Source organism: Amblyraja radiata, chromosome 31, assembly GCF_010909765.2.
Source record: "Amblyraja radiata isolate CabotCenter1 chromosome 31, sAmbRad1.1.pri, whole genome shotgun sequence".
In the NCBI taxonomy this organism is placed as follows: domain Eukaryota; kingdom Metazoa; phylum Chordata; class Chondrichthyes; order Rajiformes; family Rajidae; genus Amblyraja; species Amblyraja radiata.
This window is the reverse complement of record NC_045986.1, coordinates 27,025,649-27,041,688: the sequence shown is the minus strand read 5'-3', so window position 1 is coordinate 27,041,688 and position 16,040 is coordinate 27,025,649. Positions and strand designations below refer to the sequence as shown.

The following is a 16,040-nucleotide window of genomic DNA, read 5'->3' as shown; positions in this document are numbered from 1 at the left end:
AGTTATTCTATACCTTTCTAACACATTTCGCATTAACTGACAGAATCTTGGCATTAATTGAGTGCTGGAGCATTCAGTGGGATTTAATGAAACAAGAGGTAGATTAAAAGAACAAGAACTCTGCAGACAGCTTCTATAGTCAGGGATTATTTAAATAAATAAACCTGCCAGATGGTGTTGCAGAAATAAAGCAATTAGGGTTGTTTCAGCAATATACAACGACCATCATTACAGCTTTCCAAAGCCACTCAGAAATATGGCACCAAAATGTAATATTAAGGCAACTCCACTCTTTATTTTCGATGTGCAAATAGTTTAAGCACCTATTCTGAAATGGATCTTAAGATGTAACATAATAGAAGCATAAGCCACAAATAAAACTTCCTCTACCTCTGGCAGGTAGACACTTCTTCCAAACTTCGTACGATGCCTTGGGGTCTTTCTTGAGCCATGCTTGAGCCTGTGCATGTATCTCATTGCTATAAGGTTTGACGGTTGTAAGTGTATCAACAGAGATATCCTGCCAAAGAGATAAGGATCATGAAGATAAACCCGACAAGACAGACATAAATCAATTGGCTTGATGCTATCAATCAAAGAGCAGACCGATTGACTTAGATCACCAGTCCGTGGGCACACCTTGTTTTTCTTGCTAGTTGGGGCAGGTGGTTTAATCAGTCGCTGCAGGATACGCAGACACATCAGAGTGATGTTCTCAACAACCACAGGAGTCTTTATGTTCACAGCCATTAGATACAGACTTAGTGCTGCAGAAGGGAGAGAAGGCACAAAAAATAACATTGAAGTTCTCCATGATGATGTTCACAATGGCTTGCAGGTCATGAAATGATGCATAAAATCTCTTTTAATGGCAATGCTTCATTAGGACTCAAAGGATAATGATTGGCACCAATGTGCGATCACACACTTGAGCTTTGCTTACTTACCACATCGGAGTCGCAGTTCCCAACATGCATCCTCCTTTGAAATGGAATCAGTCAGCAGCAGCATCTCATACTGAAGACTGCTCGCCTGCCAGTGGGAACAAACACGTCAGTTCAAACAGGGGGGAAATATTTACACAATTTGAGAGTGTGTAAACAAATACGTGTGCAAGTTAGTGACTGTGTTAATAATTATGCTAGATCTGGCAGCCTTCATTAGTTCTCAGCAGCCTCACTTCCTCCAACATCATTATAAATGTTCTCTAAGAGCACGTTCTGAACTTGTACATCAATAGGTTGTGGCAAACCTCACTCCATTCCACGGTTGCAAAATGCAAAAAGACCCATTCAAATGAAAGAGCCTACACAACATAATTTTGTTTTGAAAATATAGAATGTTTAAAAAAAGACATGTTATTAAAATATTCAAATGTGGACTATAAATGCCAGCTTTTCATGGCCACATTTATTATCCACCGCTAATTGCTGCTGAACATGTTGCTGTATGTCAACCATGTTTAGGGGAAGATTGGGTAATGAAGACAGGTTTCAATCTCTACCAGTGAAACAGATGGGGATATTTAATAATCCTTTAGTTTTGTAGTTATTGTTACTGAGGACAGTTTTTAATTCCAGATTTATTTAGTTCTTTAATTTCAAATCCCCAGCTCCATGGCTGGAATCAGACTCTCATTACCGGATCAATGGTCCACAAATATCGCTGCGATCCTCGTAACTTAAGCCCACGCTACCATGACATGCTAGTTCCTTGGTCAGTCAGCAGCAAAAAAAATCTCCCTGCTACTGGAGAAAATTCTTCGAGGAAAGAATGTTTTATAAGAGAATGAGTTAATTAGAAACCGTCAGCATAGTTCTGTCCGGGGAAGGTTATGTCTTACAAACTTGATTGAGTTTTTTGAGGAGGTGATGAAGGTGAGTGATGAGTCTAGGGCAGTGGATGGTGTCTACATGAATGGATGTTGATATTTGATGTTTCACAATGTTTAAGTTGCATTATTAATGTAGGCAGATACGCAATGTAGGCAGGTAGTGGTGTTTAAGAGGCTTTTAGATAGGCACATGGATATGCAGGAATGGAGGGATATGGAGCTTGTGGTGGCCGTAGAGAGTAGTTTAAGTTGGCATCATGTTCCTGAGCCACACATAGAAACATAGAAAATAGGTGCAGGAGGAGGCTATTCGACCCTTCGAGCCAGCACCTACATTCATTGTGAACACAGCCTGTTCCAACATCGTACATGCTCTTAATTAATGCAAACATTGTCATCGACTGCCCAGAAGATTGCAGTATTTATGTCAAACAACCTTTCAAACGAGTCTAAACAAAAAAAAGCAAAGCCCACTAAACTGATCATACAACAGATCAAATGATTTTACTTGCACATGTTTATACCTGTACATCTTTGAGGAGGATCTGAAAATCTGAGGCCGATCCCGTGGGCACAATAGCTGTAAAATCTCTCAATGCTTTTTTTTTTGTTTACTACACTAAGCTAACAATCCTTCACTAATATAATTGGAGTATGATTCTAAATATAATATTCAATCATTGGGTTATCGACAAGCGGTGCACAGCCACTTGAAATAGATTACATCTTTTATCATAAAGTCTAAACTGAACTAAGTTATTTCTCGAATAGATCAGAAATTATTTTTAAAGCAAAATAATGTTCAATTATGCTGCCTGCTGTAAGATTTTGCATTTGGGAATATGTTAGTGAGTTTGAGCCAAAACTTTCACAAAATTTACATTTGGATTAGCAACTTTACTCACTAAATCAGGATTGGCCCAGTGTCCCTTCAGCGCAGTCGAAACCTTGGCAATAATCAGGTCATTCATTTGTTGTGTTGCCTCGGGGTTGTCTCTGCAAATACGGAGCAAAATGTTGTCGTCATAGAAATGCTACCCTTAACAAAGCACATTCAACTAATGCACAAAATGGCAGCTTGGCCCAGTTGTCAGGCCTTCTGCTGCAGAGTCAATGTCTTATATTTCACATAACAACAAAAAAGACTGACATTTGGGCCACTCAGTCAATATCAGCTCTCAGAGCAATCCCAAGGGTCCTATTCTACAACTTATTTCCCTGAAAACATTAAGCTTAATGTACGGGTACACATAATGGCGTGTCAACAGGCATGTCTTTGGGATGTGGAAATCTATGCTGTAATAGGGAGAACATGCAAACTCCACACAGTCAGCACCAGATATCAGGATTGAACTTGGTTGCTGAAGGCAAGAGGCAGCAACGCTCCCTGGGTTCAAGCCTCACACTAGGGCTTGAGTACACAATCTCGAATGACAGGACCAAAGGAATGCTGCATTGTCAAATGGTCTTTCAAATAAGATGACAAATCAAGGCTCTGTTACCTTGATCCACAAACGCTACAGACTCGTTGACTAACACAATCTCAAAAACAGGTCATTTGTTGGACCTCGCGGTAATCAATTCAGCTGTAGTATTTAGCAACTAATCTTCAGGAGTATTTCCGTTGAAGGTATGTCTGCAGGCATACAGGGTAAAGTAATCTCTTCCTGGACATTGCCCCAAGCTGAACAAGATTCATATTTCCCATCTCTTTAACCCAAGTTTTAATACCGACTTCACATCCTCCCAGGAATAGTTACTGTCACATTATACATCTCAGTCCCACCTCAGAATATTTTCCGCTGAAACACTCACTAATGAAGTTGTTACCTCAAGACCTGATCATTCCAATGGTCAGCTGGCCAAATTCCCACATTTTCCATTATAAACTTGTTAATTCAAAATCCTCCTGTCTATAATTAAGGCCAAGTCTCATTTGCCCTTCACCGTGAAATGAAAACAATAACCTGAATTTAAAATGATCACAAACAGGTGCAGCAACCTCCCATTTGGCATCTGATTGCCTGTGAAGTAAGCTAGTCTTGTACATTAAACTCAGAACACAGTAAGTACGTGGTATGTGAGGCACATTCCGCTTCCTGAGGTCACTGGGTGGTGTCTGCATTCCCTGCAACTATAATAAAAGCAGGCATTAATATTGCCGGTGCAAAATCTCAAGACTCTTGTCTGTTCTATTCGTGACCTGATATCGAACTGTGCTGTGGCTGCTAACAATTGGGTTCAAATTACTGCACACCTGAAGCAGTTGAGGTAGAGAAAGAGCAGAGAGTGGGTAAATCACCGTCTTCCGTTACATTTTGGCACAAAGGTCTCAGAAATAGTTTAATCAGCACTACCCAGTTCTTTCCGAAACTCTCATAATATTGATCTCATGTATTGATTGCAGAAAATCTGCTCTCTCATGTAACACAGTTTGCTTAGGCCACATACCTCGTTAACAAGCACATCAGTTGTCGGACTTCTTCTCTCATTGAGGCAGTGCCTCGCCGCAGATTGTAATCGAATAGCTCACGGATAAGGCCCTGGGAAACTAAGATCTGTCTGATGGTGCTATTTGTAGCGAGGGCACGAAGCAGTGTTATACAATGCTCGGTAACAGCTGAGGCACAGCCATAGCACTTTGTGGAAGAGGTGTGTCCACAGCCGAGGACAGATAGTGCTCGATACTGGCTCGCGGTGAATGTGGGCTGAGCTGTTGATCGGGAAGACTTTGTAGCAGCCTCTCGCTGCTGAAGATCATATTCCAGCAGTTCCTTCCGCGAAGCCAGAACTTTCTGCCAAACAAGTAAAACATTTTAAATTGTTAGATTATATGTTCAAATATGACTGATCCCTGTGCAAATAAAAATGTTGAAAAATAATACACATTCTTAAACTCACATCCCTCATCAAACTATCATCATAATAAAATTCTCAATTTTATCACTTCCTTATTATTCATTGCTGGTTTAATCGTATATGTGCTGCGCAAACCTATAGTTTTTTGTTACCTGTATGATTTTGGACAGCTCGTCAAAGGATGTCTTGCAGTCTCCACAATACTCTTGGGCCAGTTGCTGAATGTAGCGATTTACACTCGCTGCTGTTGAGCTGATTCCAGTAACAGCACTGGAATCATCCTGAAAAACAAGCATGTTCTTACAAGCAAGTTCAAGTACTTCTTCAAAATTTAGCTTGACCCCACAGTTGATGCAAACAAACAGAATCATTGGCATTAAAATAGAGTGTAAAGTATACACCTAAACTATGCTAAACCTTTCTTATTCTTTGGGCTTTGGCTAGAGTCCAGTCCAATGTATAATTCTGGGCATCAATGGAAGGATGTTAATGTTTTGTACTTCCTCAGATGGTGCAAGGTATGGAAGACTTTAGTTTAGTTTATATAACACGGAAACAGGCCATTCGGCCCACCGAGTCTGCGCTGAGCAGTGATTTCCGCACATTAACACTATCCTACACACACAATGGACAATTTACAATTTTACCATGTCAATTAGCCTATCAATGTACATCTTTGGAGAGCGGGAAGAAACCAGGCCACCCGGAGATAACCCACTTATGTGGAGAAAATAGCAAAAATTGGAAGTTCTCCTTAGACAAAGGAAATTAAATGTTAAAAATCATGTAAGCTATTTGTAGTGCAGAGAGGGATAAGCTGTTTCCAGCTATAATAATTGGAATAAGGAACACTGAATACAAAGCCAGGGGGTTGCAAGAAGATTTTTCATGCAGTGAATGTGATGTGAAGGCTCTGCTAAAAATGATGATGGAAGCTGATTCACATGGTCTCAAAAGAAAATTATATAAATCCTTAAAAAAGGAAACAAAATGGCTGTTGTTACGAAACTGCTGGGATAACTTAGATAGAGCTATCAAACTAGAAATAAGCATAATAATCCAAGTGGCTTCCTCCTGCACCAAATGATTCCATCAAATGCAGATTAGATGCAATGATTGGAATAACAGAGTGACAACAGTCTGAGAAACAAAATTCTTTAGTATCTGAATTAGGTGTCAATCAGCAAATGTTAAAATGGGAACTGAATGTAGCAGAGCCATCTTCACTACTTCACCGCAGACGTGAGATAGCGCACATTTCAAAGATATCTTGTGTAGGAAGAGACTGTAGATGCTGGTTTACCGATGATAGACACAAAATGCTGGAGTTGAGAGAAGGGTCTCGCCCCGAAACATCACCCATTCTTTCTCTCCAGAGATGCTGCCTGTCCCGTTGAGTTACTCCAGCATTTTGTGCCTACCAAAGATATCTTGTTTCACTTTCTAATATTTGGAGATTATTTTTTAACTTTCAATGACAATTCCAGTCCATTACTTTCCACCTTTAAACATCTCCTCAAATCCCATCATTTCAACCCAGATCTCAAATAATCGTTTCCAAACTACACTCCATTCAGATTCAGATTCAGATTCAATTTTAATTGTCATTGTCAGTGTACAGTACAGAGACAACGAAATGCATCTACTAAGTTCAGTAAGATGCCAGGCAACACTGTGTTCATCACATCAGTGGATTGGCTATAGTTTGAAGGCCCACATCCCTTCTTTACCTGTGGCTTCTCAGGAGCAGCCTCGCTGACTTTCACCAACAAAGTTTCAAGCTGTGGCCTGTGTCCCATCAGCTGATGATACACACGGTCAGCTTTATCCAACAAAGTATTAATGTTTGTCACTGCCTGCAAAATAAAACAAGGTTAAATTATTGCAAAATGAAACAAGTTATGCTAAAAAAGCTGGGAACACAAGAAACTGTAGATGCTGGAATGTTGAGCACCACACAAAATGCTGGAGGTACTCAGCAGGTCAGGCAGCACATGTGGAGGGAATGGACAGGCATTGTTTTGGGTCAGGACTCTTCTTTGCAAGAAAGGTCCTGACCCAAAATGTCTGTCCATTCCCTCAGCCAATGTTGCCTGACCCGCTGAGTTCTGCCAGAACTTTGTGTTTTTCTTATGTTTAACATGTTGTGGTCAAATAATCTCCCCAGTAATAAACTCATAGAATTTAGTACAGAAAAAAAGGCACAGGGCATCGCGATTGAAATCCATGAAAACATTTAATTAATTGCGTTCACCTTTTTTCTGTCCTCTTCATTTTCGATTGGATCCACTGCACAACATGGTTTGGCATACAGCATGAAATCAAACCGTGCATACTTGCAGAATCCACACGCATTGCACAGAAACGGATCCTTCTCGTCATAGTTAATAGATCTGTAAAAAATATCAGATCGATTACTTACGGTGATCATAATTTAATCCAGGTATTAGTCCGAGAAGTTGCGATCTCAAATGCAGCTGAAAGGGAGATCATTCTGCCTGATGTCCATATTTTAGCTGATGTTCTCATGACTTGACCCTCCCCCCCCTCCCCCTCCCACCACTCTCACTGCCTCTGTATCTCAGTAACCCCCTGCAGCCTGACAAGCTTTTGCAATAATCTCAGCTGCCTGAGACAAGCCTTTGCGGTAATGTGAGCTGCCTTAGCTCTAAATTCTGGAATCCCCTTCAAGAATCTGAATATCTCGCTCTCCTCCTTTAAACCTACTTGCTTGACCAAGTATCTCTCTGTAATGGTATATCCTCATGAGACTTGCCATTGAACAATCGTGGATGCCAGAGATCTGTGTTTCTGCAGACAAGGAAGTGCAGAGGCTGGAATCTTGAGCAAAACACACAAAGTGGTTGAGAAGGTCAGATGGGTGGAGTAGGTGACAAATGTCTGGAGGTAAAAATTAGACAAAAGGACGACAGATACGGACAAAGAGGAGTGAAAAGTAAAGCAGGAGGGAGAATACAGGAGGAAAATGGGAGGGGGGGGAAGGGAAAAAGGGGGGAAAAGAAAATGTGGGACTGAGCAATGGGATGAGATGCATGCGAGATTTGGGGAGAAGGGTGGGAGTAACCCTGCGTTAATCTCGTCTTCTTCACAATCCAGGATGTTCAAAGAACCCGTAGCCAATGAGAATGAGAATGTTGTTCTGCCAGAAACCAGTTTCGCCAAATTGCCAGGCCAATCCAAACGAATGCCTCAGAAATCAAAAACTATGATCTGCAAAGTCAGCGTCAAAATTAACCATAGCCTTTCAATTAAACTGGTGTAAAATTAATTTCAACTGAAATGGACTGCATTATCATAATTAAGTACATTCTTTTGTACTGCATTGTATCTCAAAACTGAAAGTACATGCTGGAGATTAATTAAAACACATTGAAAGGTTTAATTTTATTGCAGCCACAAGGGCTCAGGATTGCATGGACAGATGAGAATCAGAGTCATACCGCACAGAGATAGGCCCTTTTGGCCAACTTGACCAAGATGGTGCATCGCTACAGAAGGGTCTCGACCTGAAATGTCGCCTATTCCTTCTCCCCATAGATGCTGCTCACCCCTTGAGTTTCTCAAGCATTTTCTGTCTGCACAAGCCAATCTCCCTTCCATTGACTCCATCTACACTTCACGCTGTGTCGGCAAGACTGCCAGCATAATCAATGACCAGTCTCACCCCAGTCACTCCCTCTTATCCTCTCAAGAGCTGCAGAAGTTTGAAAATGCATGCTACCAGATTATATTAACAACTTCCAAAGTTTACACCTAAGCAGAATACTTCGACAGTTTTCTCCAAACTCGGCAATATCGAGAAAGTTAAACGTCACTATTTATGTCCATCAAATCACATGAATTGGTTTCTAAAAACCCACTTACCTGCACTTGTGACACTGGTAAACATTCTCTCCGCAGTTCCCACAGACGCCTGGATTAGCTGGGACTGATGCACTGCAGCGTGGGCACTGCAGGGTCTCGGTTGATGCCTGGTAATTCTCATAGAAGTCCGCAAACTCAATCATGAGGTTGGATGCCACAATGGGAAGTGGTAGATCGATCTTGACCTCAGTCTGTCCTGGTGTTAGTTGGACTTTTTTTGCTTTGTGCCATCGAGCAGGCCTAGGGAGGAAAGCCAATGAGGTTGGTGATACGCACGACAGCCCGAACAATGTCATTCAGTCAGGTTATCAATATAACATTCACATTAACTTATCCAAATTATGTTGTAAAAACAATGTAGTTTACGTAGTTGTGTGTCGTGTTGCTTTATTTTTGTATGGCTATGCTAAATCGAGTATCACTGTACCACTAAATCGAGTATCACTAATTGGTGCACGTGACCCTTTGAACCTTTGAATCCCATGTTAATTTATCATCAAAATTGCCACCTCTTTCAAAACAGAACCTGGTGTCATGACCTATTTTGCTACACTGCATCATTAAAAGGCTTCATGATGGTAGCTCATTACGATAGTCTTGTGAGCAAAGAGAGACTGGCAGTAATTTGCTGACAATGCCCAGATAGTGAAAATGAATAATAAAAATTCAAGTTTTGCACAGCATTGAAAAATGATAGATCACTCCACGGTCTAAAGGCGACCAGGTGCAAAATGACCAATTTCAATGGGATAAGAGGAGATCGGATAAAGTGGAATCGGAGACTGGAGGGATAAGTTGTAAGTAAACAGTGAAGGCAGAGATGCCTCGATTACAGTTTAAATACATCCCCTTGGGAGAAAGGTTTAGGAAAATTGAAGCCACATCCTTCTGAATGACCAAACTGTTGATGAAATAGAACAGAAAAAGTTATTATTGAAAGTGGGAGCTGGAGATAATGCAGGAAAATCAGAGAGGAGATAAAGAAAGAGCATGAGGAACGACTGCAAGGGATCAAATAAACAGATTGGAAAATAACATTTACACTGCATAACTCCACACTCATCTACTCAGAATCTCGATATGAAACCTGCACACTGCTCACAGTTACTTGGAATTTGCATCAACCATGTGATCGTTATTCAGGAAATTCTAAAACCCAAAGAAAATGATCCCCACCAACATACACATAAATGTCACCACACACTTACTTGTTTTTTAGTTCTACTATGGCCTGAACCGTCCTGTTGTTGTAATACAAGTTGATGGTACGAACCATCTTGGTACGTTTTAGATCCCCAATCTTTACAGTTACTTTACTAATTGTGTGGCTGCCAATTAGTTTTACAACTTGCTGCGTCGTTGTGTAACGAGTATCCACCTTGATCGATGAAAGTTTAATATTCTGAAAGAAAGTTTTAGTAAGTTAAATTCATGAGGACAAAATACGAGACAATATCTATGTAATGAAATCATTTAGGCAGCATAGTTTGGCACAAGTTGTTGTCATAGAATCAGAGTGGTACAGCCTAGAAACAGGTCATTTGATCTTTGCATCCATGCTGGCCCACATCTGCACTACCCCATTTGCCTGCATTAGATCCGTATGCTCTATGCCTTGCTTATTCAAATGCTAGCCCAAATATCTCTTAAACATAGCCATTGTACACAATCCCACCATATCCTTTGGCAGTGAATTTCAGATTCCAACCACTTTTTGTAAAAAATCCTTCCCTCCTTGCAAATGTCCTTTAAAACTTCTCCCTCTAACTGTAAACCTATGACCTCGTGTTTTTAATACCACTGTCACAGGAAAAGGATTTTGATTACCTACTAATTTAAAAAGGAACTGCAGATGCTGGAAAATCAAAGGTAGACAAAGATGCTGGAGAAACTCAGCGGGTGAGGCAGCATCTATGGAGTGAAGGAAATAGGCAACGTTTCGGGTCGAGACCCTTCTTCAGACGGAAGAAGGGTCTCGACCCCCAAAACGTTGCCTATTTCCTTCACTCCATAGATGCTGCCTCACCCGCTGAGTTTCTCCAGAATTTTTGATTAACTACTATATCAATGCCCCTTGTAATTTTATGAACCTCTGTCAGCTTATTCGCTAACTCTCTTTCACTCCAAGGTCAGTCTATCCCTTATCTCCCTATAAATCTACTGCTGCACCACGGCTTGGCAGGATTAAATTCCGCCTATCATTGCTTCATCTAACCTTCCATCCAATCTAATATCCAGCTGCAGCCTCAAACAGCCTTCCTCTCTATCCACACCACCAATTTACATGGCATTCACAAACTTACTAATCATCCCATACATTCACATCCAAGTCATTGATATATATCATGAACAACATGGGTCCCCGCACTGATCCGTGTAGCACACCACTGATCACACACTTTCTATCAGAAAAGAAAACCTCCCCACCCTCTGCCTCCCATTACCAAGCCAATTTTGATCAAAATCGCAAATCTCCTTGAGAGGCCATGTGTCTCTGGTCAATCCTACCGTGCGGGATCTTGTCAAGTGCCTTATTAAGGGTCAAATAGACAATGTCCACCCTCTGCCGTCACCAATCTTTTTAGGTCTCGTAGCATATACTTGATCATTTCGCAACATGGGAAATGTTACTGAGATTTTGTTATTTGCAATGTGGTTAGATTGAGATAATCAGTGACAACATATCTAACTATCTCTCATTCGAATTGTAAGTGGTTGCACTGAGGAGATTGTTTAATGAGCTGTCAAGAGTGAGAAGCTATTGCCACTGATTAAACAAACACACATTTGAACAATGCACCACTTTCCAAGAGGAAGAGAAAACTTTATTGATGTCTGGCATCCCACGCATATACTTGTGCAAATATACATCTGGACTCACAGTGAATGGCACCTCGGGGTTATTACACACGAGGCAGGGATCACTCTCCAGATAGTATCCATCAAACTCGACTAGACCGGACAGCATACTGGGACAAAGCAAAATCAGATATATTTCATTAACAAATTGATAAATTACATGAAACCATACTGCTGCTGTTTTTTCTACTAAATCCAATTCTACATAAATACTTTGTACTTGTTAGTAATAAAAGATGGACATTCAAACAAATAAATGACTCACTTGTAAATGTTAGAGTTGGGGTGGTTGGTGAGAATATGGTTTTGAGTGCGCAGGATCTCCACTGCTTTGTGTGAATATTCCTTCAACTAGGATAGAAACAAAGACTGCAGTTAGATTCCTCAAAAATATTGTGGGATCATGGAGCTGCCAATTCCCCAGAAAAGTGACCTGCTCTTTTCACAGATACTATGCATAGTCCATTGATAGTTCTTACTTTTTTCTCAGTCTGTGGAGTCTTGAGTGAAAAGTATCCCAGCAGATCCACAAACTGTGCGGCTTTGCGCCCGTAAGCTGGGAGCTCGGGCCAAATTGACCACATCAGGTCCAGTAAAAGCTCCTGCTGTGACTTTCCTGAGCTCCTAATCACACAAAAACAAAGAAATAAATAAATAGACATGGTAGTTTGCCACTCGAATGGGAAACAAAACAAAGACCAGTTCTCATAATATTCCTGTGTAGGATGGAACTGCGGATGCTGGTTTCAACCGAAGATAGACACAAAAAGTTGGAGTAACTCAGCGGCTCAGACAACATCTCTGGAGAAAAGGAATAGGTGACGTTTCGGGTCTCAACCCGAAACGTCACCTTTTCCTTTCCTCCAGAGATGCTGTCTGACCCCGAGTTACTCCAGCTTTTTGTGCCCATTATGTTCCTGTCTGCCATCACTCCAGCTCCTGAAAATCATTACCTGTGTCACAACCCATAGTGGCAATCTCTCTGTTCACATGGGCAGTAAGCATGATCACAGTGAATTGTGGTGCTGGCTCGAAGGGCCGAATGGCCAACTCCTGCACCTATTGTCTAAACCCCATCTCACTGCTGCTGAGCTTAACTCAAAAGACTGCTTAGTGTGATAACTCGTAAGCAGAATTTACAATGTAACTTCAATTCTTTCACCTTACTGTACCCTTTTAATTCCACAAATGGGGCGTCATTCAGCTCAGAATCCACACTAGGACTCCAGGATATGATAATATTAGCTCCATTTCTCTTTCCCTGCAAATTAATCTAATAACTCTGCTTTGAATCTTTTGGCCATTAACCTACACTAAGAGGTAATCTACAGCAGGTAATTAACTACCAGCATATCTTTTGGATGAAACCAGAGCACCAGGATACCCACATGGTCACAGAAGGTTGCAAAGAACCAGATTATAACTAGGTGCAAATTCACCACAGACAGCGTGGGGTCAGGATCTAACCTACCTAGGTTTCTGGAGCAATGAGGCAGCAGCAGTAACTGATGCATCACCTTGCCACTGACACTCAGTTAAACATGCTTCTAAAGGGTAAAATAAAGGCTAAGATTCATTATGTTCTTATTGTATATTATTTTGTGCTGTCCATTAGCTTTCAGTGATTTCTCCATGGATCCCCAAATCTCCGTACTTCCCCACAGTTCATATTTGACAGATGCACAGATTGACTTATGTTTGTGCCGCACACTCCACACACCAAGTCTCTTGCTATTTTTGGCCGGTTATAATCTGGTTCTTTGTAACTTTCTGCTCACAGGCACACTACGTATTAACCTGGTATTTGCAACAAGCTTAGATAAGTGTTTTAAGTAACGTGTATGTCTATTGAAGCTCCAACACAGATCCTGTGGTTGTCATCACTGGACCCTGCCTTTGTTCACATTTATCCTAATAGAGGAAAGGGTGGGACTTCCGTTGGGAAAGGGAAAACGTCTATTACAGCTTTATTATATTAATATTGAATTTGAAGTGGCTTGACAATAACTTCCTAAAACTCCCTTCCTTCTCTGCAACATTTGATATTTTCTGCACAGTGACAGTAACTCAGTTATTCATATTGTTTGAACCCTGAATCTGAGCAGTACTTTACCGATATATATGTAGAGTGAGACAGTGCGCCTGCCAACGCACAGACGAGGAATTTGATTCCAACAGAAAGCAACGTAAAAATTGAATCAGTGTTTCTTTGTCAGCAAATTTATTCAGTTGGTTGACCAAAGCCGAGCAGAGCTGATCTTCCTGACTGCTTGTGCTCTCTGGAAACAGGAAACAAAGAAAATGAATATTTATTAACTGGTGTAATAAGGGCATTGAACACTTTTATTCAGGTACACATTAGTTGCAGTCTGGGAATTTGCAAGGTCAAATTAATTAGGCTTCCAGAGTTGGTGATGAGAATTTCCACACAAATCCTGGAATTCCCTACCTAAGGGTAGATAGTCAGAGCCTTTCTCCCTGGATGGAAATGCCAAAGACTAGAGGGCATAGTGATTCGGTAAGAGGGACACAGTTTAAAGATGTACGGGGCAAGTTTTTTTTGAAGCACAGAGAGTGGTGGACACGTGAACCCGCTGCAAGGATGGTGGTGGAGGCAGATACCATAGCATTTAAGAGGCACATGGATATGCAGGGAATGGAGGGATATTAATCACATGTAGGCAGATACCTAGTTTTGGATATTATATTCTATGTAAGAATAACTAAACATGGCAAAAACAAAGTGTTGGAGCAGATTAGGCAGATTTGGTAGTGGCGAATGGAGAGAATATGGATCATGCTCATGCAGATGAAATTAGTTCATCTTGGCATCATGTTCAGCACAAACATTGTGGGCCGAATGGCCTGCTCCTCTGCTGTACACTTCCATGTTCTATGTGAATGAAGGAGCAGCAAAAGTATCTCAGTAACGGCATGAGACAATGTCCAGACTATTGCTGATGCTATAAATGTCTGACTGACGTATTGTATAAACATCAAAAAAATGTGTTTGGAAGTTGAAATATTACCATGGTGGCCGAAGCAGTCGCTGTACACAGAGTCAGGCTCGCCGAACAATGCCCACTAAAGCACTTGCAGGGCAGATATAAAAATGCTTAGACTCACAGTAAACACTCCTTTGCATTGCTATAGTTATGTGTGTATTTCAACAAAGTGGCTGAGTCAAAACTATGAAATAGCCCTCCCTGTTGAAGTACAAATGTCGTCATGGCCACACGAGTGAGTCATCTTAATCGTCCGTAACATGGTTGTTCATTTTGCCAAGTTGTGGCTCCCATTCTTTTGTGCAAAGTTCTAACTACAAAGCAGACCAGGAGCACAGCCGGAATTCCACGTAGAACACAGTCACACCAGCCTCCCTTAGTTCAGGCTTGGCTCTGACCCCAGCTTCAAAAACGCCACTGCACAAGCACGTTTTTATTTGCAAAAACAGAGTGATGTAAATTTTCAGTGTCTGATATAAAACTAATTAAATCATCAAATGACCATGTGATGACATTAACTCCAAGGAAGACTGGAGTTCGCATTACAGCAGTTGTTCTGATATATATGATTTGGAGGCACATAGAGATATAAGAAATCTTGTTCTGGAATTATTTTTCCCATTTGGCTGTCTGTTTTTGATTGGCAATCTATTTTTAGAACATACATTATTAAAACGGTCTCTTTTAACATTTGTTATATTTTAAATATTGTGATATGCAGGCATTGGTGGCAAAGACAAGCATTTATTGCCCATGCAAATCACACTTGAACTAAGTGGCTTGCTGTCCAATTTGTCGAGCTGTTAAGCGTTAATCATATTGTGGGCCTGAAATCGTACCCAGTAAAGACTTTTAGACAGATATGAATAGGAAAAGTTTAAAGAGCGCAAGGCCAAATGAAGGTGAATGGGATTAGCTCAGTATGGACATGGTGGGCTGAAGGGCCTGTTTCTGCACTGTACAACTCTATGACTTTTAGTGAACCTGGTGGTATTTAGCAAAAATCTCACAGCTTCATACACACTGCCACTAATTTGTTTTAATTCCAGATTATTTAATTAAATAAGTTAAATTTCCCCACAATCAAGGTGTTATTTGAATTTGTGTCCTAGTTATCAGTTCAGGCTTTTGAATTATTAACTATGTAAAGAGTGTTACTGATATAAGGGGAATATTCTGTGGATAATGATTTGTAGTAGGATACATCAGCATACCATCCTTCTCCTTCTCCCGCTCCTCCTTCCTGCTCTTTTTGCTGGACGATTTGGACTGGGATCCAGACTGTCCCGAGGTGGAGGTGCCTGCGGCTGTCCCGGCGCCCCCTGTGCTGCTGGATGTTGTCGTAGAGGCCACCTTACTGCCACATAATGCACAGGAAAGCAACTGGAGGAGAACCGGGGACACCCCTTCATCCACGAGGAAACTGACCTGCAGTAAGAAATACAGAACGGCTGTGGAGGGATGGGGAGGAACAAAAGTGAGAAACACTTTCAGAACTATTTTATTTACTTGACTGACTTAAATTACCAACATAAAGAATACCAGCAAAACTCAATTGTGGTTCAGGATAATAAATGAACTCAATTCCAGGAATGTTG

At 41.0% G+C, this 16,040-nt stretch overlaps 1 protein-coding gene across 6 annotated transcripts in view; it reads right to left on the bottom strand.

The window, feature by feature from the left end:
• ubr4 (ubiquitin protein ligase E3 component n-recognin 4) overlaps positions 1–16,040 on the bottom strand; it is a 139,791-nt gene that overhangs the window by 34,029 nt on the left and 89,722 nt on the right. For all 6 annotated transcript variants that reach the window (XM_033048265.1, XM_033048267.1, XM_033048266.1 and 3 more), the window contains 15 exons: positions 15,657–15,893; positions 13,551–13,716; positions 11,917–12,061; positions 11,703–11,788; positions 11,460–11,547; positions 9,787–9,980; positions 8,579–8,818; positions 6,948–7,086; positions 6,424–6,549; positions 4,846–4,974; positions 4,286–4,629; positions 2,740–2,830; positions 948–1,032; positions 640–767; positions 391–520 (listed from right to left, as the gene is read on the bottom strand). In XM_033048265.1, coding sequence (XP_032904156.1) covers positions 391–520; positions 640–767; positions 948–1,032; positions 2,740–2,830; positions 4,286–4,629; positions 4,846–4,974; positions 6,424–6,549; positions 6,948–7,086; positions 8,579–8,818; positions 9,787–9,980; positions 11,460–11,547; positions 11,703–11,788; positions 11,917–12,061; positions 13,551–13,716; positions 15,657–15,893 — 2,328 coding nt within the window. The remainder of the gene's footprint in view (positions 1–390; positions 521–639; positions 768–947; positions 1,033–2,739; positions 2,831–4,285; positions 4,630–4,845; positions 4,975–6,423; positions 6,550–6,947; positions 7,087–8,578; positions 8,819–9,786; positions 9,981–11,459; positions 11,548–11,702; positions 11,789–11,916; positions 12,062–13,550; positions 13,717–15,656; positions 15,894–16,040) is intronic.